Here is a 24,242-nt window from a genome sequence, read left to right on the forward strand (position 1 = left end):
CTTCCCTGATCTTTACAAGAAACCTGTGGAGAAGAGTTATGGAAGAGAAAGAACACAAATAGACTTGTCCATCTGAAGGAGAATGTGTTTGTCCTCCAGCCCCTGTGGCCTCTGGTCCTTGAACAGCACATTTTTAGCTACCTGTTTACTTTTGAGGCAAAAAAGGTCAACTTCTGGGACACTTTTTTCTGTGGCTTTCTTGAAAATGTGCTTTTTTGCAGCATCCACTTATGGGAGTCTGAGACTGATCTATCAATATCAAGATGGTATCCATATTTCACTTTTGTCTGATGCCATCACACCCCTGTAAACTGCCATCACTTCTTTTATTTTTATGTGGCTTTTGAAGAAGGGCTTTTTCCATCGGTCTTGCAATTGAAGAAAGCTTGGTGAGTGACCCAATCTAGGTATGAGGTATCGGAGATCATCATCTGGTTCGCTGACACTGGAAAGGAACTCCTTAGTTCTGGGTGCAAGCTTCTATTCTCTATAGCAATTCTCTTTTCAGGCAGGGGAGAAGCTTTATTTTAATTTTTAAGGGGCTATTTTGCTGACACCACACATTCTTTGGAAACCATTGAATCTTCTTGATATTGACGCTTTGCTAGTGGGACCCTAAAAATGTTGGAAGCCATATAATACAGAGCTCTCATGACCTCTCTGTGACACCACCTCCTGTTGGGAAAGTGCTCTGAAATTATAAAAATGTTTGCGAGTGTCCTGGAGCATTTCTCCCCACGTCTTTGTAAAATATTGAATCTGTTTCAGGGCTTTTCTTCCCTTGTATCTAATTACTCAACTATTGTTGAGTAATTAGATATTGCCAACAACCTTTTTACTTCATCTTGTTTTATTGTTTCTGTTTTAATAAGGTTAATACAGTAGTTTATATTAGTAGTAGTGTTATAGTTTCTTGTTAAGAAGTCTAATACAGTAGTACATAGTATAACTATATCTCCTATTTTTAGTATCTCTTCTAAGGTGAAATTGAATTTTCTTTTCTTTTTTTACATTGTATGGTGTACTCATATCAATGCTTTATTTGTGCCAATGTATTATTTATTTTATTGCCTGTACTGGAGCTTTTCTCCCCGGGCCTCTACTGAAAACGGATACATATCCAGTTAGACTAGCCCGGTCAACAAATGTAAAATAAAATAAATAAAAAATTGTTTAAACGTTTTTGAATCTGTTGGGGAAGACTTTCTCCCTGGGTCTCTGCTGAAAATGGGCCATCTGCTCAGTCAGACTTTCATGCCTACCAAAGGGCAAACAAAATAAAATATAACACATTAGCTAACCAATCTCGGTGGTGCAGTGGTTAGCGTTGCCGCCTCACAGCAAGAGGTTCTCTGGTTCAATCCTCGGCTGGGGTGCCTTCTGTGCGGAGTCTGCATGTCCTCCCTGTGGTTGCATGGGTTTTATCAGGGTGCTGCGGTTTTCTCCCACATCCCAAAGACATGCTGTAGGTGGATTGGACACACTATATTGGCCCTAGGCGTGAGTGCGTGTGTGTGTGCGCGCGCCTTCTGTGGAAGGTTGGGAGCCGGGCTGGCAACTCAACACCGTAAAACTTCACTGCCAGTCATGAGCAGACAGGTGGATCCGCTGTGGTGACCCCTAACTGGGAAAAAGCCAAAAGCGGCAGCAGCTAACCAATCTTCTCCTGGAGAAGAAAGGGCCTTTGTTTTTTCAAGACCAGCATGATTCCTAAGAATACTAGCCTGTTTGTGGGAATATGATTGGATTTCTTTATATTTGTGGAAAACCCCAGGCTTGTACAGCAAGTCATGGTCAGATGAAGAGAAGTTTCCAGCTCTTTCACAGAGAAATTGTCTAGATAAGCGTAGATCTGCACATCTTTGGTCTTTCAATAGGTTAATACTAGAGCCAGACATTTTTGGAACACTCTGGGAATAGTAGATAAGTCATAGAGCAATGTACAGAACTGGAAGTGATTGCCACTTGCCTGGTGGAAATATTTCCTGCATTCTTTTGCTATGAGTATGTGGAGGTAAACATCTTTTAAGATAAAAGCTGACCATTAAAGTCTGAGGGGTAAGCATGGACAGGAGCTTATATAGAGCAAGCATCCTGAACTTGGGGACCAGTAAGAACCAGTTTAACTTTGACAGGTGTAGAACTGGTTTCTAGGTTCCTTGCCTTGGTACAAGGATGAGTCTTGAATAATACCTTGCTCCTAGCTCTTTAAGGGACTATTTTCATGCGGCCCTGTTCTAGAAGCTTTACTTGGATCTGAGCCTCCCTGAGCTGCACTTTTGGTGTTGAAGAGATACAGGTGAGTCGTGGAGGTGAAGCAAGCTGCAATTTTGGAGACCCAATTGTCCTAGGTAATATTCTGCTGCCTATTTATGACCAGGGAAAGCCTGGAACATTACTGGAGGATGGGAAGTGAGGGTATGGGATAGGCGTATGGCTTGAAGACAAGGAAGTGCTCTGAGTCACAGCTGCTTGGGCCCTTGACTATGGGGTCTGGTAGGCCTAGGTTCCTGTTCAGCTGTCTGTCTCTCCCTCTCCCCTGGTCTTTTTCAATTAGTCTAGGTTGCATGGCAGGAAAGGATCACGATTCTGTAGGATAATTCCTACTGCACCTTGGAGGCTGAACCTGAATTAACTCCTTGACAGTTTGTAGGGATTTTGCTTTAGCCTACATATAACATTCAGTGGCAGCAGCCCTAGAGGAAAGCCTCTACAACATCATAACTGCATTTAAATGCCTCGCTACTTGAGTAGCTTGACTGAGCATGGTTATCATATTCCCTTATGATTAGAATCCTCCCATAATTTCTCTAGAATGGACAAAAGGTACTTTGTCATCTGAACTTGGTAATTAATGGCCCTGAAAACCAAAGTGGCACAAATGTAGACCTTTTTATCATATTGGTGCATGGCTGATGGCAACAAATTAGCTGCCTGTAAAAGCTTAGTGGGCTTTACAGAAAAGACTGAAGAAAACTACAGCTGCAGTCTGTGACGGTGTTCCTTCTCAAATGATCACAAACTTGTCAAAAACATCACACATTCAAGCCTCAACTTAGTTCCATCACTGAACAAGGGCCCTCTGCTTTGAAGGCTCCAAGTTCTGCAAAGTAGAAGGAAATAAAGTGATTATGATGCTGAGCAGGTCCCTTAAACTATGTGCAAGGAATACTAGAGTGGGCTACAACTGGCTGCTTACTAGAGAACACCTTGACATTTACTTTTCCCCACGTGCAAACATACAGGACTTTGATTGTCTGAACCTACTGGAGAAGTTATTTAGATGGCAGACTAATCAGTTTCAGTCAAGCATTTCTCATTAATGACATGCTTCCTTCATTACATTAATTACTCTGAATAAAAAAAAATGATTATCTACATTTTAAACGTTTCCATACCGACATAAGACAATAATGCCACAAAAGACTAGTACGAAAATAGGCTCAAAGCTAACGAAAAAGATGAACTCTAAGTGACAAGTACAAAATGTTTGGTACGCATTCCTTTGTCATATAATGCAAATATCTACAAACCAAATGCAGTTGAAACGCTGGCTTTTTACATTTTCTGTAACAAACCACAAGAGTGACATTACTGCTATCCTGGAACCTTTGAGAGCTGTACCAATAAAACAGCCAAAACATCCCTTTTGGGGAAAGAAGCATGCAAAACAGTTCAGATACTGAAACAGAATGGTCTCTCCCCCATCAAAAAGTGTGTTTTTGTACAACCATGCTTAAAAAACTGCTAATACCTTCAAATGTGTGCTGGTCAATGATCAACAGGTTATGAACTTCAACTTCATCTCCAAAAGATGTCTCATGAGGAGAGGTGCTGCTGGGGAACAGCTTACTTGAGCTCACACTGCTGGAGAGAGCCTGTAAAACAATGACAATCTTGGTCACACCAGCAACAAAGACACTGAGATGCTTCTCCATAAATGCATAACTTTAATTTTGTGCTACAATTCTTGTAGTATTAAGGTTCCAGAAGTACTCTGTTCTAAAATGATTTATATCTGTAAAGCATCCTTCCAGCCAAATGTGCCCATTGTATTCATAAATACTTAAAACTACTAAAACACAAAGGGCAACTTCATGCAGCCAGTTTAGATACCACAGGATAAAATGGTTTGCTGACTGGATTATGAGTCCCTGGAAACAACTTTGTTTCAGAGGCCTTCACAGTTAATAAACCAGGTTGCAGCTAGAAAGAGCTGCTGTGGAGGAGCAACCTCTCTAAAAGGGATCACACCCCATGACCGTGTTGGAAACATATGTGATCCTCCCCACCCACAAGCGAAGTATCCACTGTCATCTATGAGGAGCTTAGATGCAGGACTGGAATGTTCACTAAACTGCTGGTAGAATGGTCCACTATGTCATGACCTGGATAAAGGGGTCTACAATGTTTGTGGGCTTGTTAGTATGGCAATTAAACATCAGAAAAACACTGTGGATAATAACCAAGCCCCAATAAGTACTTTTTCATCTGAGGGTTCACAAGAAGGTGTACAACAAAGGCAGTTAGCCTCCTGAATCAACAGCATGAGATTAATAGCTATTTTTTTAGTTATGAAATGCAAACTTACTACATACAGTATATGACAGAGCGGATTACATTGCACTGATTATTTAAGGATAACATTAACTCCAAACTAAACATATAATGAGCTGCTATATATTTGTTCATATTCAAACACATGCAAATAGATGCAATTTTTCACTCAAGTATCTTCATCTCTCGAAAAGACCAGCTACTGGTATGGTTCTTTAATTGCCTTCTAAAGTCAGAGTATTCAACAAGACTGCTCCCCTCTGGATACCTGCTTTTTAGTCTTATTGCACTACAACTTCAACCAAAAGACATGGCCAGACGAGTCCCTTTCTACAATGTTGACAATCACAGATTTCGGTCTTTGCATTTTCCTTTTAATTTTACTGGGTTAAACTCACTGGATACAAGTGTCCCTTTTTATCTGCAAATAGAGAGCACTGTGTCTAACTGATGTGCTCAGTGTCACAGTGTGCAAGTGGAAACTGACAGAATCAATACCTGGACTACAGAATGAAGCTTGTTAACAGTCAGTAGCCTTAACACCCTGAACTAAACTGCCAGAAATGTGCCTCTACTGGCTACAACATTTTTGAGTATTCATCTTCCTGAAACTTTGATGCAATAGTCCTACAAAAATGTCTGAGGTAACTTCTATATAGCCTTCCATCAGCCTCACAAATATCTTGCATCACCTGCTTAACCATCTTACTAGATTCAGATTGAGATCTTTCCTACGGCTTATGGATTCTTACTTCATCTTCAAAATTGGAAATCTGAAAATCATTGTAGTTTCCTATCATTCCAGTAATCCAACAACTACTGAATTATTTCCAGCACTTCCTCTACTCTGCTCTGATTTTTGGGCATCGGTATTATAGCCGAAATAGGTAACCTGCTTTTCAGAATTCCGGCCATAAATAATTCAGCTGGTGAGAGATTCAGTCCCTGAGGCTGTAATGCAGTATTCATATTGCACTGATAATACTTCCTTTCACTAAGTTTCATGACTTTCTTCATTATTCACATGTCCCCGAAAAGTAGTGCTTGAAAGGAGAAAGTGTCAGACAATACATGCAGTTGAGTCAAAGGCTCTGGATGTACTAAGTGCACCAGTGAGCACAACTGCTGGGTCGCCAGGTTTACTATAAGAGAGAAGGTGTACAGATGGTCTTTCCCTGGCAGTACTAGGAGAGAAAACAATGCTGTCTGGACCAAAAAAAGGAAAGTAGAATCAACCTCGGTCCATCTATCCTCCACAGAACACAGGGAAGTAAAGATATTGGAGGAAAATGTAAAGTGAGTTGTTTCACTGGAATGAGAAGGCATCCAATCCTCATGCCTTCCTGTAAGGAAAACTTATACAGACATCTGGGAGTTGACAGCTGTCTATGGAAGTAAAAATGTCCATCTCAAATATTCAGAATTCTGAAGAGGACTCTGTTCAGACGCCACCCAATATCTGCAATATGGCTGAGGTTGTAGGGCATGTATGCTGCCCTGAGGCTCATCTGAGACTGCAAAGTTAACTTCCAGACTTGCATGCCTAGTCTGCTAAGGGGGGTATGAGTGGGCCCCCCTTTTGCTTATATACAACACAGCTGTGGTGTTTCTGTACTTAAGTGCAAGACTCCAGATTTCCAATCAAGTTGAATGGTTTGAGAACAAGAAAAACATTTCACTGACACTGCCATGCTGCTTTCTCTGTTTGGGAGTGCTCCACACACACTGCACTTGTGTGCCCCACCAAGCTTTGTCTGATACAGCTGTAGTCAGGGTCTTATTGTGCACGGGAAAGGATGTTGTAAATCCATCCTCATACACTTGCAATGACTTATTGTTGCCAACAAAGAAAATTCTCTTGACTGCACAGAAAAAAAATAAAAGCTCTTTCTCTATGATGTCTGAATGTTGTTCTAATAGGTTCTCTAGGTACCAATGGATAGTTTGCATATGAAGTCTCACCAACAACATTAAATGACGAATGACACAAACCGTAGAACTCTGAGAAACACATCCTGTCATGCTCGTCCTCTGAAAATGTTGCAGGAGAAAGTACCCTCCTTAAGAAGGTCAACTTCTTCCAGTAGTAAGAATGCTGTGGTCAGGCATGTGTCTAGGGTAGCTCCCAGAAAGACTCTGCAAGTGCTGGGTGTCAGACGGGACTAAGACAGTCAAGGAAAATCTCAACTTCTGGAGACAGCTGGGTGGTAAACAGGATGCTTCCCTGCAGTTCCTCCTTGGACTGGGCCTGATGCAGGTAATCCTCAGAGTATAGGTAATGGACACCCTTCTGACCACAGTAATACCAATACTGAGGAAAGATATTCTGTTAAAACTTTAGGAGCAGTGGAAAGGAACTGCAAATTAAGTACCATGCCCTAACCCTTAGTATGCTCCTGTGTTCTTTGCATATGGTAACACAGAAGTAGGTGCCAGAGACTCAGAGTGACCTTGAATGCTCCAGGCAGTAGATAAGGGACTGCAGCATAAGCATTCCAAACTCAGTTTTTAAGAATGTTTTATTCTGATGTATATAAGCAGGCGTCTATGGCTCATCTGTTCTGGGGACCAGGACAGTAAGAAAGTTTATTCAGAGATTTAAAACAGGCCTCTATAGCTCATCTGTTCTGGGGACCAGAGAAGTACTGCTGTATACATAAACTTACCACAACAAATATTTGAGTTGGATCACTGCTGCAGTACTAACTTTTGAGAACTCTGCTAAAAGTGAGGTCCAACAACTGGCCGGACTTCCTTGAATGGTGGTGGAATGTAGAAGTCTAAAAAGTTATTATATGAAAGAATGAATACAGGAAGAATTGGGAGATTGAAAAGATGTACCAGGATAAGAAAGAATACTGGCTGACTAAAATAGGCTGAGAGAGCAGTCACAATAGCAAAAAAAAAAAAAAAAAAAAAGGTATCAGAAGAATTCTACCAGCTTCTGGAAAGTGACTCAGTAGATGCAAAAAGAAACTATCAGGATGCAAGGTAAGGACAGAAAGATAAATACAGTCATTGACACTATTCATAAGGGATACAAGCAACAGCCTGCTCACCAGTTCACAGGGCATCAAAGAAAGATGGAAGAAGTACTTCCTGCAACTGCTGAATGAAGAAAACCACACAGAAGGTGAACTACTCCAAACACAGCCTACAATGAAAGAGGAACAGCAATCCACCTAGAACCACCACCATACAAAAAAAAAAAAAAATAGTCAGGGAAAGCAGCAGACAGAAGAGGTCAGAGAAGATGTGATCAAAACGTTGGGTAAGTTAGGAGAGAAGAGGCTCCAAAGGGTACTCATACCAGTATGGAGAGAAAGACATCTCAGATGACTGAAGAATATAATTTCAAAGTGCAAAAAGTGACATTTATAACTGTAGCATAGAGGTATCAAAATCCTGTCACACTGTATGAAAGTGCTGGAAAGAGTGACGGATAAATATACAAACTAAAAGAAAGATGATATATGAGCAGTTTGGATTCAAATAAAGATGCAACACAATTGATCTGATGTTTGCAGTGAGACAGATAGTTGAGGAAAAAGCTAAAAATGAGGAAAGAATCCAAAACTGGGCATTTCTAGACCTGGAGAAAGCATATGGTAAAGTAAAAAGAAGACAGATCTGGGCAGTATTACGATGGTATGAAGTCCCAGAAACAATGGTAGAATTATTATTGGCTACTTACAAGGACCCATTGATACAAGTACTAACAGTGTTCCTACTCTCGGAGTTCCCAGTTGGAATGGCTGTGCATACGGATTCATTTCACAGCCCACTGCTGTTCATACTGATGATGGACTACATTAGTAAAAGGGCTGGAGGGGCAGATTAACAAAGCTGCTGTATACAGCAGTTGTAGCATTACAAGCAACCTCTGAACAGTAACTACAACAAATGATAGAACTGAGTACAGGCAAGATGGTTGTCATGGCAGGAAATAAGGGAAATCAGAAGAAGCTGACAATTAAGACAGAAGGGAGACTAGTGTAAGAGGTTAACAGCTTCAAGTATCTGGAAGGGATGGGTGAGGGGAATGGATGTCTAAAAAAGATCAAAGTTAGAATCACTGGTGCTGCAGTCAACTGGCAGTGTGTATCAGGTGTAGTATGTGACAGACATATGCCAAAGAAGCTGAAAAGTAAGGTGTAGAAAACAGCGAAGCAACCAGTACTACTGTATGATACAGAAAGCAGGGCAGTGAAGGTAGAGCAGCTGAGAAAGCTACAGCTGATGGAGGTGAACCACCTGAGGAGGATGGCAGGATGCACACCATGGGAGTGATGAAGAAACGATGACAAGGTAAAAGCCAAAGTAGATCCAGTTGTAAAGAAGGGTAAACGAAACAGCTCAGAATGGTTCGGGCACATACACAGGAAAGCAGAAGATGACTTGTTGAAGATGCCCTGGAGAAACAGGAATAAGGTAAAAAGAAACAATGGCATCCAGCAAAGACAAGGATGGATTGTGTGAGCAAGAGAAGACATGTGACAGTCAGGCATGACTGACGAAGGGTGACACTGAATCGAGACACAGATGGCAACAGCTGACAACATCCTAGCCCCATGTAGGCGGCTTTGTCGGACTGTCTTAACCCACCGGACGTGCAGTAGCAAGCGCTGCCCAAAGCCCGCCCAACACACAGAACCAGGTGTCTTTTTACTAAATGCATAAATAAACATTTAGTTGTCTTACACGTCTGCATGAATATTCATCCAGGATTGTCGACATGTAAGTACTGCACTGGAAGGTTGACATATCAAGTTATGATATGCAACGGAAATAGGGTAGTAGGTACAAAAACAAGTTGTAAGGGAAACTGCTCACAAACACTAAACTACAGATGCGTTTGTTAAAGGTAGAACAGCAAGTAATGCTTATTAACATACTTAAAAAAATAAATAAATAAAGGTTAAATTATAAAGTAATGCACATGTATGGAAATGAATGCAACTACCGATCACCCACAACGAATTATGTGCAACAGCTGAGAAGACTAGGCAGGGACGCCCTTTTACTCTTTCCCCTTCACTTTTGCAGGGGGCAAGCCCCCCTGCACCCCCATCCCCTACTTAAATATACCAACTCCAAGACCTCACTACATCGAGAAAGAGGGTAAAGTACGATTAGACAATGACTATCCATGCTGTCACATGCAAATCTGCATGACATGTCAATCATGCATCATTTGCATGCTACATCACAGTCAGCTGGCACATCAATCACTGTAGCCATGCCCATTACTATGTGAAACAGCTGGTGGGTTAAGACAGTACAACAAAGCCATGTAGAAAATGGGAAAGGGGGGAGGTTGATGATGATGACCTAACTCAAGATACTGGGAGTTTATCCGGACAGACAGCAGACAATCCTGTATAATAGCCACGCCTAAGCTTGTCCTCCATCTGAATAGAATACTCACCCAACAACATTTAGGAGAAAGTGTGGACATAATGTTTAGGAGAAAGTGGGGATGGAAGACAAGCAGTCTGTGTTCAGGATATCTTGTTTGTCCATGCCTGTAATAAATGGTGTCATAGCGGCTGTACCCCTGGTAGAGTGGCTCTTGACCTGTTATCAAAGTTTTCCCACTGAAAATAGTAGCAACCAATTAGTAATGGTCTGATTAGTGGCAGTTATCCTCCTTATCAGCAACAAAAATTGTTCCACTTCCCACAAGTCATTTGTCTGTAAACAACCAAGGAGTGACAGATTATTTCCCTTCTACTCTGAGGACTAGAGAAAATACTTGCAACTGAGTGCCTTGTCTTTAAAATCAATTAAGTAATGACTTCAGGCATAAAAGAAAGATTCATACATTTACTCTGTCATCTGGAAAACCAAAAAGGGCTCTCTAAAATACTCTAACAGCAGCTCTCCCTTGCTTCTTTAGACGTCCCTTTTAAGGCTCCCTGGGCCAGTTGCTTGTTGAAGACATGCAAGATAAATTCCACACAATCAGATGGGATTTATATAGCTGCATGGAATCAGGAATACCAGACAGGATAAAATCCTCCTCCTCAAGGAAAAGTAAACCTGTCTGGTGGACATTTGCAATAAACTCTATAAATAAAAGGAAAAAAATGCTGTCCAGGACCAAGGAGGAGCAGCTGCCGCCTCAGCCTGTGTGACACCCCACCACTTGAACCAGTAATCAAGGAGCCTCAATCCTCACCACTGTGGCACCCATGGAGGACGTACATTGGGTGCTCTCTGCATCAAGTGCAATTTCAATTAAGAACACACAGAGACCACAGTCAGTCCAGAGCTGGTTTCTCCCTCCTTCTCCAGATCTCCATTTAAAACTCCCCACTGGCACAGCTATAGAGTTGAGTCCTTAGCCAGGGTTCCAGACAGAGTCCTCCAACACTCTCCCTCTGTCCAACCAGTGCTTCGTGTTTCTGCCCAAGTAGCTGACACACACTCCTAGAGATTTATTTTACACGCACACACACCTGGGAATAGCTGGCACAGGTTTACTAGCTATACCCCACTTCTGCCAGACTATAAGGTAGTTATCACTGCCACCAGAATCCCTTATCAGCTACTTTAAGGCCCTTAACAAAGGGTGTCCAATCTTACTGTATAATGTTACTATTAATACAAATGGGAGTTTGACCAAGAGCAAGGCTATTAGGAGTGGTCTCACAGTGTCACTAAATAAATATGCAAGTACTCCCAGAGCTTAAATAGCTCTACAAAGATCAGACACGATGAAAGATTTAAATATATTTAATAAATAATAAAAGAACAAGAAAATACTCAGTATGTAATCACAGTAACATCATCAAAGTTTAAAATTACAGGAAATATTAAAACAAGATTGCAGGACTGTTTCAAATAAATAAATAAATAAAAATATCTAAATTAAGCTTTGCTATACTCCTGACTAAATCTAAGAGAATTACTATACCCTAGTTAACTTCCTTAAGAGCAAAGATGATGTGGTGAATGGATCTACTCTAGTTGTTGTCAGGTCAAATACAAAATACAGAATGCTCTCCCTTTCTCAGAGGGATCTCAAATAATACTGCTGGGATAGCTTGCAGAATGACCTAATTTTCTGTCATCTGATGCTATCCCAGGTGAACCCCCCACTTCTGAAAGTTAGAAGTATTTCACATCTACCTGTGAAAATACATTGACTTCGGATGTTAGACAAACGGTGCCAGTCATAAAACAATAAAACACTTCCAAGACAGTACAGAAAGCTCCCTAGTTTTAGACATGGTCTCTCTTGCTGCACTGGAACTGAAAGATAACATCTTTTTTGGCTATAAACTAACTTAATGGCAGCTATTTTTCTGAAGTTTTGCAAGTTAACCTCCTGTATTCCAGTTTCCCCTGTTAGAATATATGCATTTAAACAGTTACAACAGTGTATGTACATTTCTGTTCTATTTCAGTAGGGTACACTGTGGATACATTTCAAACAGCACTTTGCAAAATACCTCCAGCACACGTCTATACAAACCATCTTATAGAACATACAGCTCTAATACATTTGTAACACAAACATCTTCTATGAATCATGTTGATATTCACAAATGACATACAATTATTTACAAAATTCCAGATAGCTGGGCTTGCAATATCTCCTTTCGTGACATCCTAAACAATTATTTTTATTTTATTTGACATTTGTTAACCAGGTTGGTCCAACTGAGCCAAAGGCCCATTCCCAGTGGAGACCAGAGGAGAAAAGCTCCAAGCTACATACATACAATAAAAATACAAGAATACAATAAACATAATGATCAAGTACAATTCCCAAACCCAAGGGATTAAGCTCCAGTATACATACAAAAGCACAATAATTTATATGTCACAAAAGGTAATACAAGTTATACAATAAAAGTATCACCAGGAAAAAGACAGAACAGTGGTATAACAGTAGTGAAGGTATAATTTTGAAGGTAAAGGTTCCATCCAAATGACGCCAGAAGTGGAAAAACTATTACATGTCAGAAAGTAAAGGAGAGAAATGAGAAGTAAAATTAAGTGAAATGGAAGGAAATAATTGTAATAGATATGAAGAAGTAAGACACACAGAGGTGAGGTAGAGACTACAGAGATGTCAAGTGCAACAAGCAAATAAGAACACTAATGAAATCCTCCAAAGCAAACTTTGAGTTCAAACTGGCCACATATACTAAAGACAATCATAAGGCCTTCTTCATATATGTCTGCAGTCTCAAAGGAAGTACTCAGATCTGCTCAGAACTGATCAGAACTGGTGGTCAAGGCCACCACATACACAAACACTGTAGATACAGCCAACCTGCTGGCAGACAGGTTCAGTGAAAACCTCACCCATCTGTCCCCCTATCAGTAAATCAGGACATCCCCAGCACTTGCCCCTCCTCCCCTTATCTATAAGGAGCAAGTCATCACTGCCTTTTCAAAGACAAGAAAATACAGCCTACATGGGGACCCGATAACATCCCAGACAGCATCCCACATAAACTCAGACAGGAACTTGATGCACCATTAGGCACCCTATTCAACCAAAGCCTGAGTACCGGCTTTGTCCCAGACAAGTGAAGGATAGCCACTGTCATCCCTCTGCACAAAGGTTGAGTGTCCGCTGATCCAGGAAATTATATACCTATGGACCCCATCAGCCTAACTAGCCTGATCTGCAAGGCCATGGAATGGATTATCATGGACTTCATCAACAAGGACAATGGCAACCTCTGAACACTCTATCCCACACAGTTTGGTTTCATCAAGGGGAAGTCATGCCTGTTAAATGTGGTTGACTTCGAGACAAGTCACTAAAGCCATGGATGAGGGGAAGACATTGGACACCGCCTACCCCGACCTGGCCAAAGCCTTCGATACTATTCCCCATTCGGGTATAATAGATAAACTCTCTCAACTAGGCATTAATCCGTATGTTATCAGATGGGTAGCAAACTGGCTCACTTGATAGAACTCACCTAGTCAAAACAGGGGACGCCACCTCAAGCAGTAGACCCATAACGAGAAGTGTACGACAGAGATTGGTCTTGGGGCCCCTGTTGTTTGGGATATACTTTTCTGAGGTGCAGGCCAAAACCAGTGGGCTATGGCTGACCAAGTCTGCAAATGACTACAAGCTGGGCACTCATCAATTTATCTAGTAATGTGGACATGCTCTAACAGGGTCTCACACAAACAAATGACTGGTGTCAGAAACATGGCCTCAAACTGAATGCCAAAAAATGCATCACCACCCCCTTTGGTTCCCACAAATTATCACACTAATAATAAGGTCTTAAGTAGGCAATCAGTCGTGAGGGACTTGGTCACCCAGGTTGAGAGCAAACTGACTTTTGACCACCATACTGCCTCCATTGTATGGAAAGCTTTCTACATGGCCCACCTCCTTAAGTAAGGGTATTTCATCCAGGGACAAAGATGCCATAGCATCCCTGTATTCTTCCCTTACAAGACCCATTATGGAGTAAATGCCCCTTTCGGCATGTACTGCACAAAGCACATGCAACAGCTGGAGAGACCACAGAGGCTGGCATAATGGTTAAGGTGTTTACCTTGTAGACATAAGGTGCAGGGTTTGATTCTCACATGGGGTAATTGGCTAGGCTTAAAATGGCCCACAAGGGCAGTTAGCCTAGTACTAACCTATGAACCAGGAGAATCCAAGGCCTCAAATATCTACCCTACACAGACAGGCTAAAAGCCCTGTCCTTATACTCAGTCTCATACAGACTCCTCAGAGGTGACTACTGTCTGGTACACAAAGCAATCTCAGAGCCTGCCTTGATGGGACTGCTGCACATCCGGAAGTCAAGCTCCACTCGAGTAACCCACACGCGTGACCTCAACCTGGTCTGTGACATCAACAGGACTTGTGGCAGGACAGACTTTGTCCTAGAGACTCCCCCCTTCTGTGGAACAGACTCCCTCTCCATGTCAAGCAGAGTACTGCATTAACCCTTTTTAAGCGCAACCTGGATAACTGGATGGGGAACAGAAAATACACCCCTGAAATTCCACCCGTGTCCCTGCTGGACAGGGGCATTGAGTGTTAACTTGTCAGAACATGGACTAATTTCTTGGCTAGGCTTGTAAGGGCCTCAGGGCCAATAGCCTAGCAACTTTCTATGATCCTATGGGAGGCATCCCCATGAAAGGAGGGAAGGTACTGATTTCTAACCTGTAACCTATACTCATTTGCCTAAAATAACTCCAGCTTTTCCTTGGTGTGAAGTTGTGCTACCTGAGGCTGAAAGGGAGAGGTTATTAAATTTCATAGATTCTTATGAAGCTGTTGCCAGAAAGCCTTCCTGCCACTTCCTCCTCCTTGCTCTCCCAGTTTTGCTACTCAAACACTCTCTTCTACTTGGCCTGGTAACCCCTGGTGCTCTAGAAATAGGACGACTGCTGCTTTTATAAGTAATTTTGCTGTACCTGGAAATGCATGTGTAGAAAAACAAACATTCTCCATATACTTCTTCGTAATCATCACCTTTAAGAAAATACTCCGTGCTGGAGGACCAAACTGAAGATTTCTATCAAGGAGTACATTACGAAGCTGCTCAAACATCCTCTGGCAGGTCTGAATTTCCAATAAAGCACATCTCTTTATGGCAAATATTGCTGCTACTGCCTGAGGATGTACTAAAAGCATCATGCCCACATTCTGTAACATGCCTGCTCATCAACTGCACCATATGGATCAACATGGTAGTCTGAACTTCCACAATCTCATCCACGATTTCTAAGGCAAGTTGCTTCAAACTGTTTAAGGATTGATCCTTGGCACATTAAATCAAGCATCTAGCAACAGACACTTCTGAAGGAGAGGGTAGCCAACATGCAGGCAGGAATAACTAGCTTTGACATTTTTCCAAAATGGAAAAAAAAAAAAACTATTGCAACCTATAATACTTTAGGAACAATTTAAGTAAAAATGGGCAAACAGACTACAAAAGCAACAGTTACTTGCCTTTCCCTTTTAAATTTCAGTTCTTAAATTTTACATCATCTACACGTTCAGTGGCAAAGTGACAAGAATCAGTAAGGTAAGCATGTCTAACAGCATCCATAAAATACATTTAATTCTTATGACAGATAAACAAACAAAACACTAAAATTAAAGTAAAAAAAATTTGAGCAATTTCTCTAATCTCATATATTCCATTGTGGTCCTCACAAATTACCACACACTGTAAATACACTGGCTTTTGTCAAAGTTAAAAAAAAAAAATCTTACTCATCCACTTACCAGGGATACCAGAGAAGAAAAACAAGCTCAATTGGGCTCCCTACTGAAATCTCAGCACTCAAAAAGCAAGGAGAAGAGCAAATATCGAATATTTTTTGTAGGCGGGCAAACTCCCTTTCAACCCCCCCCCCCCCAAAAGTACAGTAGTGTAAGTAAAAACTTACCATAACAGTAGATGTTTGAAGGACCTCTGCTGCAATAACCTTAGCTATAAGGGTTATGTCAGAAAAATATGTATTAGTAATATGCTTAGTGCATTTAAGGCTTGAAAAGGGTTAACACATTTATTCTATTTCACACTGCACAAAATCTGTACAAATTGTAGAAGCTTTCTAACCTTGTATTGTCATGAAATATGCGCAGCTATATTCTTTGCTTATGCTTTGGAAATTTACAGGGAAGCAGATAATTTCTGCTTGTGTTAGGAAAATAATGAATAGATGTATCACTTGTATTAGACTTAGACAAGGAGTTCCGCTTGTGCTGTAGAACAATACTGAAAGTTGTGTTTGATTACGTCAACCACAGAAGGCAATGTCTTGTAGAACAGTATAAGAATAGCATACTCCCTGTTAGTAGTTAGACAAAATCTTGTATTTGCATGTTTTTGTCTCCTTGCAGTAAGTTATTAAATGTGCCTTATCTGAACCTTACGTGTATTGGTCTTCGAAGTTTTTTCCTTTGACAGGTTATTGTATCTTGCCAAGAACATAACAGCCAGCTTAAAGCTTCAGGGTACCTTCCATGTGCCTAGACTGTTAGGCAGCTTGAACTGAGCTGACTAAAAGACAAGTTTGGGTGGCAAGCCCTTCACAGTTTTTTTTTTGCAGCCCGAGAGGGGGAGCTGAGCCCTGGAAGATGTATGTTAAGAACAAAAAAAAAAAAAAATGCCCACACACCATCGCATAAAACACAAAAAAAATCAAGGGGATGGAAGGAGGGAGCGACTACTGCAGGAGTGAGCATTCGAACACCTACTGTTATGATCAGTTTACTTACACAACTGTACTGTGCTCATCATACTGATCACTGCTGCAATAGTCTTAGCTGTACGGTTACATTACATTAGCTAACTACGGTTGGGAAATAGAAAGAGAAGAGTCCAAAAGCCCCTGAAGAATGGCCCTAGCAAAGGCCGATTTGGACACAGAGAAGGAATAAAGCTTACAGTGCTTGTAAAAGTATGTACAGAGGACCAAGCAGCAGCTTCTAGAATACTTCTAGAATCCAAACTTTTTCCAAAAGCCACAGATGAAGCCAAGGCCATGGTAGAGTGGACCTTGACCCTGTCTGGAATAGATTTGTTATGGTGAGTATCACTAACGGTAATAACCTTAGACAACCATTTGGAAATAGTCATGTTTTTACACAGGTTGTCCCTTCTTCCTACCTTCACAAGAAATGAACAATAGATTTGAAGAGCTGAAAAATTTAGTTCTGTCAATATAGCACCAGAGTTGTCTGTGAACATCGAAGGTATGGAGTATCCTTTCACCCTCATTTTAGGTTCAGGAAAGAAAACAGACAGGGATAGCTTGGCTCAAAGTAAACTTGGATACCACTTTATTAAAAGAAGGATTAGTTCTTAAACAAACCCTGTCCCTGTGGAAAATGAGGTTGACTCAGTTTAGCACCCACAACTTGGGATACCCTTCCAGCCGAGTTCAGAGCAATTAGGAAAGCCATTTTCCAAGTCAAAAACCTCAAGTCAGCCGGGTTAAGTGGTTCAAATGAAGCAAGTGTTAGCTTCTCTAGCAAAAAAATCAATATCCCAAGGAGGGTCCACCAGTTTTCTTTCAAGTCTCTTATGCAAAACCCCTTTCAAAAAACGTTTGACAAGAGACTACACTGAAAGAGGACCACCCATGAGCAGACGCATACTGAAATGGCTGATAAATGAACCTTTATAGAGGAATAAGTCTATCAGATAGTAACTCACACAAATACCATAAAAACAGATAAGCCCTGAATGGGTACTGATCATTGTGCTGACATCTCAAGAAAACCTTTTCCATTTGCTAAAATATGACTTTCTAGTAGCAGGCTTTCTTGCCTCCATTAATACCTGCTGCACACGGTCAGTAGATAGGTGCCTAAAAGGAATTTACCCTTACTAATCTTAGTCAAACTACTACTTTCTCTTACATTTTCTTCAGTTCTTCTAAGTTTGCTACTCCCATTATTTATATCCTCCTGTCTTTCTTCAGTGAAACTGCATGCCTGCAAGGAAGTCACCCTTGGTCTCCCTCCCTTTTGTATTTCATCTTGCCCGAGATAATTATTAAACCCCTTTCATCTCTGAGCTAGTATTTGTGCAGTCACCACTGACTCAGTGCACTTAACACAGAAGTGTCCTTGCAAGTAAATTGATATGTAACAGTGAAATCTGCAGTCTGAACACCTGTGTGTGGGCTATAATTTTATATAGCTTATAAATATTGTGGCAGTCTAAAATAAAGAACTTTGCCCACTATAACAGCTCCATTTTCTTAGACCACAGCAGTCCCACTGGTACTTTCTCCTTCAACTGTGCTTCAATTGTTTTTAGCAGTCCATTGTCTCCTTTCATCAAATTTATTTCCCCTTTGCCTCAGATGCTTGTGTAGCCAAGTTCAGGTCTGAGCAAGTACTTTTCTACAGCTGCATTATGGCTTATTTTTCTCACAGTTTTGCTGATCTGTGGGGGTGAGGGTAGTCTTAGGACTTTGTATTTTAAAGTCCATAGAAACCATTGCACAGCTGTTCAATCAAGTGCAATTTTTTTACTGTTGTATATCCCCATTAGTCAGGTCAAGATATTGGACTAACTCTCCTACTAAAACTGTGTCCTAGAGCAACAAAATCAAGACTTTCATCTACTGGCATAGAGGCCATTTTAATCTGCATTGTTCCTTTTAGTTCTCTCTCTCAGCAGATTTGTGGCCGTTTAAGTTTAGTCACTGACTGTTTTTCTATGTCGCCTTGCCAAGTTTTCAACCACTTTGTTCGCTCTCATTAACGCTAAGGCTCACTCCACTACCCTACCCTCAATTCCCATCCACACCCTCTTACTCTACATTTATACTTCCATAGCACCACAGAAAAAATACTCCTCAAACCAATACCATTGGTTCCCTCCCGGAAAGAAACACTCAACAGAATTACTCCCAAAAGTAACGCCCACTCTAGTTTACCACCCTAGACTCTCTAACTGTCCTACCCTTTGCCCCTATAATCTCTACAACCAACCCACTACCCTCCTAACAATTTCTAATCTTAATTAACAACAAAGATAAAACCCAAGTTAAATAGCATGCCCTTGCTCAAAATTATTTTACCATTTTTCCTCACTCTACCAGGCTTCATCACCAATCAAATCCACCTCCTCCAAATACTTAGGCCTTTAACCAATCCTTACAAAGAATATCAACATCTACCCAGTCTGTCTTTCTCCATAACACCATCTCTACAAACAAACCACATCTGATTAACATATCTAGGAATATCTCAAAATCAAGTATCCAACTTTACAAATACCAAACCAAGCCAAAAATATAACTGGCTGCACAACACAATCCCCCTGTAAATTATCAATTAAAAAATTAGCAGAGATATCCACCCCAACCCAGGTCCCACTGTTCATAAAAATCACTTCCAACCAATCACAAAATAAATCAATCACCTAATACCGCTCAACAACAAAAAAACAGAACACAAACTCATCTTACTAAATATGAAACTAAAAAGTATGTGCAATAAAATCCATGGCATACATGCCTACCTTGCCACATATACTCCTGATGTAGTCAGAAACCTGGTTAAAAAAAAAAAGAAAGAAAATCACCTGAATACTCTCGTCTGTCTAATACACAATACAGATTTTGGCCTTTTCACAGCACCACCACTACCCCAACGTCATTCACAGACACAGTAAACAACCACAGAAACAATGGACAATTTGTATCTACAATCTTTAAGGACCTCTCTAAGTCATTCAATACAGTTGCACACATGAAACTCATTCATGTTCTTTCCAGTCTAAATCTCAGTAAACCTACTACTTACTTGGTTCCAAAGCTATCAGGTCTACAGCAAGCAGTTCAATGGCAGAAAGACCTCTCTGCACTACTTCCAGATACTCTAGGTGTTTCCCAAGGCTCCATCCTTGGACCCCTACTTTTCTCTATTTTTACTAAGGACCTTCATACCCTCTACTCTACGTGCTACTCTCATCCAATATGCAGATGACCCCACATTAATATGTGCTGCTTTTTCCCTTCAAGAACTTCATTCAGTAACACAAGCTTCCTTTCTTTCTGTCGAATCTTGGCTCTCTAACTCTCATCTTATTCTAAACCCTAATAAAAGTAAGCTGCTGCTCTTCCACCAACTAGATACACTCCACCATCTCCTCCATTCATCACATCCAAAAATAACACCATTACCTCACCTATCACCCACAATAAACTACTTGGGGTTGAAATCTACTGTAATATGAAATTTAATATTCACATCTCCCAAACCATAAAGAAGGTCTACAAAAAAATTGAGTATCTTGTACAGAAATAAGCAATTTCTTACACGAACAGCTAAAGAAACAATAGCACATGCACACCTCTTCTCAACACTTACCTATGCTTCACCAGTTCTCACTAATCTAAGAAAAACAGACACTGCAAAACTTGATTCATGTTTCAATAAAATTGCTAGGTTTGCCATAGCGTCTCCTCACCACCACATAGACCTAAAGCAACTTAAATGGTTAGAATTACCACATCTCAGCCTTTATAACCAACTTACTCTAGCCCGTAAAATTCTGTATCATCCTGAAAAAAAAAAAAGCTACTTCATCCCTACACCAGTAACAGTATTACACTCCAATAATAAACTCCTCCTGAACGTAATTAAAGCCAGTAATACAGCAAATGAATCCCTTTACTCATATTTTACAAATAAAGGATGGAATTTCTTACCCATCAACTTAACAGCAACAACCTCAATTACATAATTCAAAAAACATTAAAAACACACCTGGCTGATACATGGCTCTGCTCTTGTGCCACACATGGCTAGTACCAATCCACAACATAACACTATTCTCCTCTCTCACCTCAACTATGTTTACTAACCAGTGCAAGACTTCTTGTCTGTTTCTCTGCATGTCCTATATCTCTCAGGTCTTGTGATATGTATAACTGACTAGTCTTGTCACACCTCTAGTATCAAGATACCCTCCTTTACTTGTAAAGCTGTACACAATAGCTTCCACAAATATCTGTATCTTACTGTAATCCTTCCTGTATCATGACATTTTCCCTTCATTGTAAAGTTGTATATATTAACTTCTGTGTATGAATTTTGTGCATCCTTCACTTATTGTAATAACAATTGTTCATAAACATGGAGCTTTTCTCCTTGGGCCTCTGCTGAAAAGGTACTTGTGTCCAGTTGGACTTCCCCGGTAACCAAATGTAAAATAAAGTATAATGAGATCTCCCCAGAATAAAATATACTCATGTATGACAGACAAAACAAACATGCAGGTAGTGTTGCAATCTATAAAAAATCCCTAACCATCACCTTACTCCTACAGGAATTGAGCAAGCAAAGGAGAGTAGTATTACTTCAAGGGAGGTCATGTCTGCTAAATCTTGTCGACTTCTTTGAGACAGTCACCACAGCCCAAGGACGAGGGGAAGACCGTGCACACCGCCTACTTTGACTTGGCCAAGCTAACACTATTCCCTATTCGGGCATAACAGATAAACTCCTCAACTAGGCATCAATCCGTATGTTACCAGATGGGTAGCAAACTGGCTCACTAATAGAACCCACCTAGTCAAAATAGAGGAAGTCACCTCAAGAAGTAGACCCGTAGCAATCGGTGTACCCCAGGGTTCGGTCTTGGGGCCTCTGTTATTTGGGATATACTTTTCTGAGGTGCAGGCCTAAACCAGTGGGCTATGGCTGACCAAGTTTGAAGATGACTGCAAGCTGGGTGCTGTCATCAATTCCCCTAGTGATGTAGACATCCTCCAAGAGGGTCTCACTCTGACAAATGACTGGTGCTAGAAACATGGCCTCAAGCTGAATACCAAAATATGCGTCATCCCCTTTGGGGAGAGTAATAACATTCTAAGCACGCAATCAGTCGTGAGGGATTTGGGCACCCAGGTTGACAGCAACCTGACTTTTGACCACCGTGTTGTCAATGTTGTGGAATGATAGGCCAGTGAGTTCCCATATAAAAGAGTAACAGATGACATAGGTTCATAGGTGTGTACTAGGCTAATGGCCCTGGAGCCTTTACAAGCCTAGCCCATAGGATTACCCTGGCATCGTGCCACCCGACCTTAGTTCCCAGTGATTCTGTCGAAAAAAGCCACTAGAGTGATCCCTGGGGTGAATTTTCTATTTCCCATCCACTCATCAAGATTTCTCTTGAAGAGGGCCAGTGAGGCCCTCTGCTTGACATCTATGGGAAGTCTATTCCATATCATGGGCAGTCTCTGGGTTATGAACCTGTCCCTCCAGCATGTTCTGTTGATTGTGGTAATGAGGTTGAGGTCTCTGGAGCATGTGGTGCAGACGGATTGGGATTTCTTTAGATGTAGCATTTCTAACACAGTTGGGTCAGACATGGCTTTATAGGTTATAAGATGAAACTGAGGATAATGTGGCACAGGAAGATGCACTGAAACTTTCTGTAGAGTGCCCTCAGGAAATGAACAAAGAATGTGCCCTCAGTTTAGAAAAAAATTATCTAACAGAAGAGTTACTTGATTTAATAGAGATGGACAGACATTAAGATCAAAGAAAGAAATAGACTACAGAAAGTCAATACAATCCAAAGCGTTAGAAGTTTGATAAAACAAATGAACACAGTAATTAGGACTGTTCACACAGATCCATGCAATGCAACAGAAGTGAATAGGATATATTACTATGCAGCTAAATTAACAACAGATAAAGTCTGACCACAAAAAACACAGGGCAGTAAGGGAAAGGAAGGGGAGAAATCAAGTAAGTATTGAATAGAGAAAACTATACAATTAAAACAAGAAGCTTCAACAAGAGGGAACTGAACAAAATACTCAAAGATGGACATGATAAAAGCAATGCTCGGTATCAGAACAGATCACGATCTAATTGTGTGCTATCACAAAAATAAATTAAAAATAGCACAGGCAGAAACACTTTGAAAGTATGCAGATAAATATAAAGGAAAAGTTCAAAATAAGGAATTTACTGATGACCCAAAAAGTTTTACAGAGAATTGGGAAACAAGACAAAAGGAATTGAACCACCACTCAAAAAAGGAGAGATTTCTCAAAAAAAGAAGTGAAGATCCTGTGGAACATAAAGATGCTGAGTGGACAGTAGTAGCAAAAGAAAGTTGTTCAAATGCATAGGGTATGAAATGCAATGAAGTAACGACCAGAGAGATTGAAGCAAAGTTAAGAAAAGCTCTTAATTGGAAAATCCCAGACCCAGATGCAATACCCAACTTCTGGCTAAAAGTATTAACATCTGTACATAAAGATTTAGCCATGAGTAAGAACTATTTATATGCGTACCCTGAACAAGCACCAACCTGATTAACAGGAAAAACAATACTCCTACTTAAGGGTGAGCCTGCAAGCTATCCTAAAAACTATAGACCAATAACTTGCCTTCCAACGACATATTAACTATGCACAGGAATTGATACCGATAAAATTTATAGTAATTTAGAAAAAAAATCAATTATAGCAACAGAACAAAAGGGTCACAAAGAAAGTTATATGGAACAAAGGAGCACTGTTGTTGAGTCATAATGGAGAATTGTAAAAAGAGGAAGAATCCAAGTATGGCATGGACAGCCTACAAAAAAGCATTTGGCAGTATCCCACATTCATGGATAAAGGAGTGGTTAAAATGTGTAAGATGCACCCTGCACTGATCGATTACATTACAGCGACCATGAAACAGTGGCAAACCACTTTGCAGTTAAGTCATGATAAAGGACAAATTATTATGCCAAGGATAAAAATTCAAAGGAGAATATTCCAGGGTGACTGTCCCCACTGTTCCTTTGTCTTACCCTTAACCCATTAAATTGTCTACTTAACAGATTAGGTCATTGGCTATAATCTGGCTCCCAGAAAACAACAAGGTGTAAAGACTTTTCTTTTTGTGGATGATTTAAAACTCTACAGTTCATAACATGAGGAACTGAAAGTACAACTGCAAGTGGTCAAAACTTTTTCAGATGATATAAGAATGTCATTTGGTCTTGAAGAATGTGAAAAAGCAACCTTTAAAGCAGGAAAGCTGCAGCACTATGAAAACATAAGCCTGGGAAAAGAATGTGATATCAAAGAAATTGAGCAAGAGTATATAAATATTTTTTAGGAACTGATGAAGGATCAACACAACAAAACCTGAACAAATGTGAATAAAACTTGGTAAGGAATATTTTAGAAGA

At 40.5% G+C, this 24,242-nt stretch overlaps 1 protein-coding gene across 1 annotated transcript in view; it reads right to left on the reverse strand.

Moving 5' to 3' along the window:
* DDB1 (damage specific DNA binding protein 1) overlaps window positions 1–24,242 on the reverse strand; it is a 2,836,764-nt gene that overhangs the window by 1,172,542 nt on the left and 1,639,980 nt on the right. Inside the window, exon 19 of the mRNA XM_044059793.1 lies at window positions 3,755–3,878. Within this exon, the coding sequence (XP_043915728.1) occupies window positions 3,755–3,878 (124 nt within the window). The remainder of the gene's footprint in view (window positions 1–3,754; window positions 3,879–24,242) is intronic.

This window comes from Protopterus annectens, chromosome 17.part0, assembly GCF_019279795.1.
Source record: "Protopterus annectens isolate FY-2018-M chromosome 17.part0, PAN1.0, whole genome shotgun sequence".
NCBI classification, from domain to species: domain Eukaryota; kingdom Metazoa; phylum Chordata; order Ceratodontiformes; family Protopteridae; genus Protopterus; species Protopterus annectens.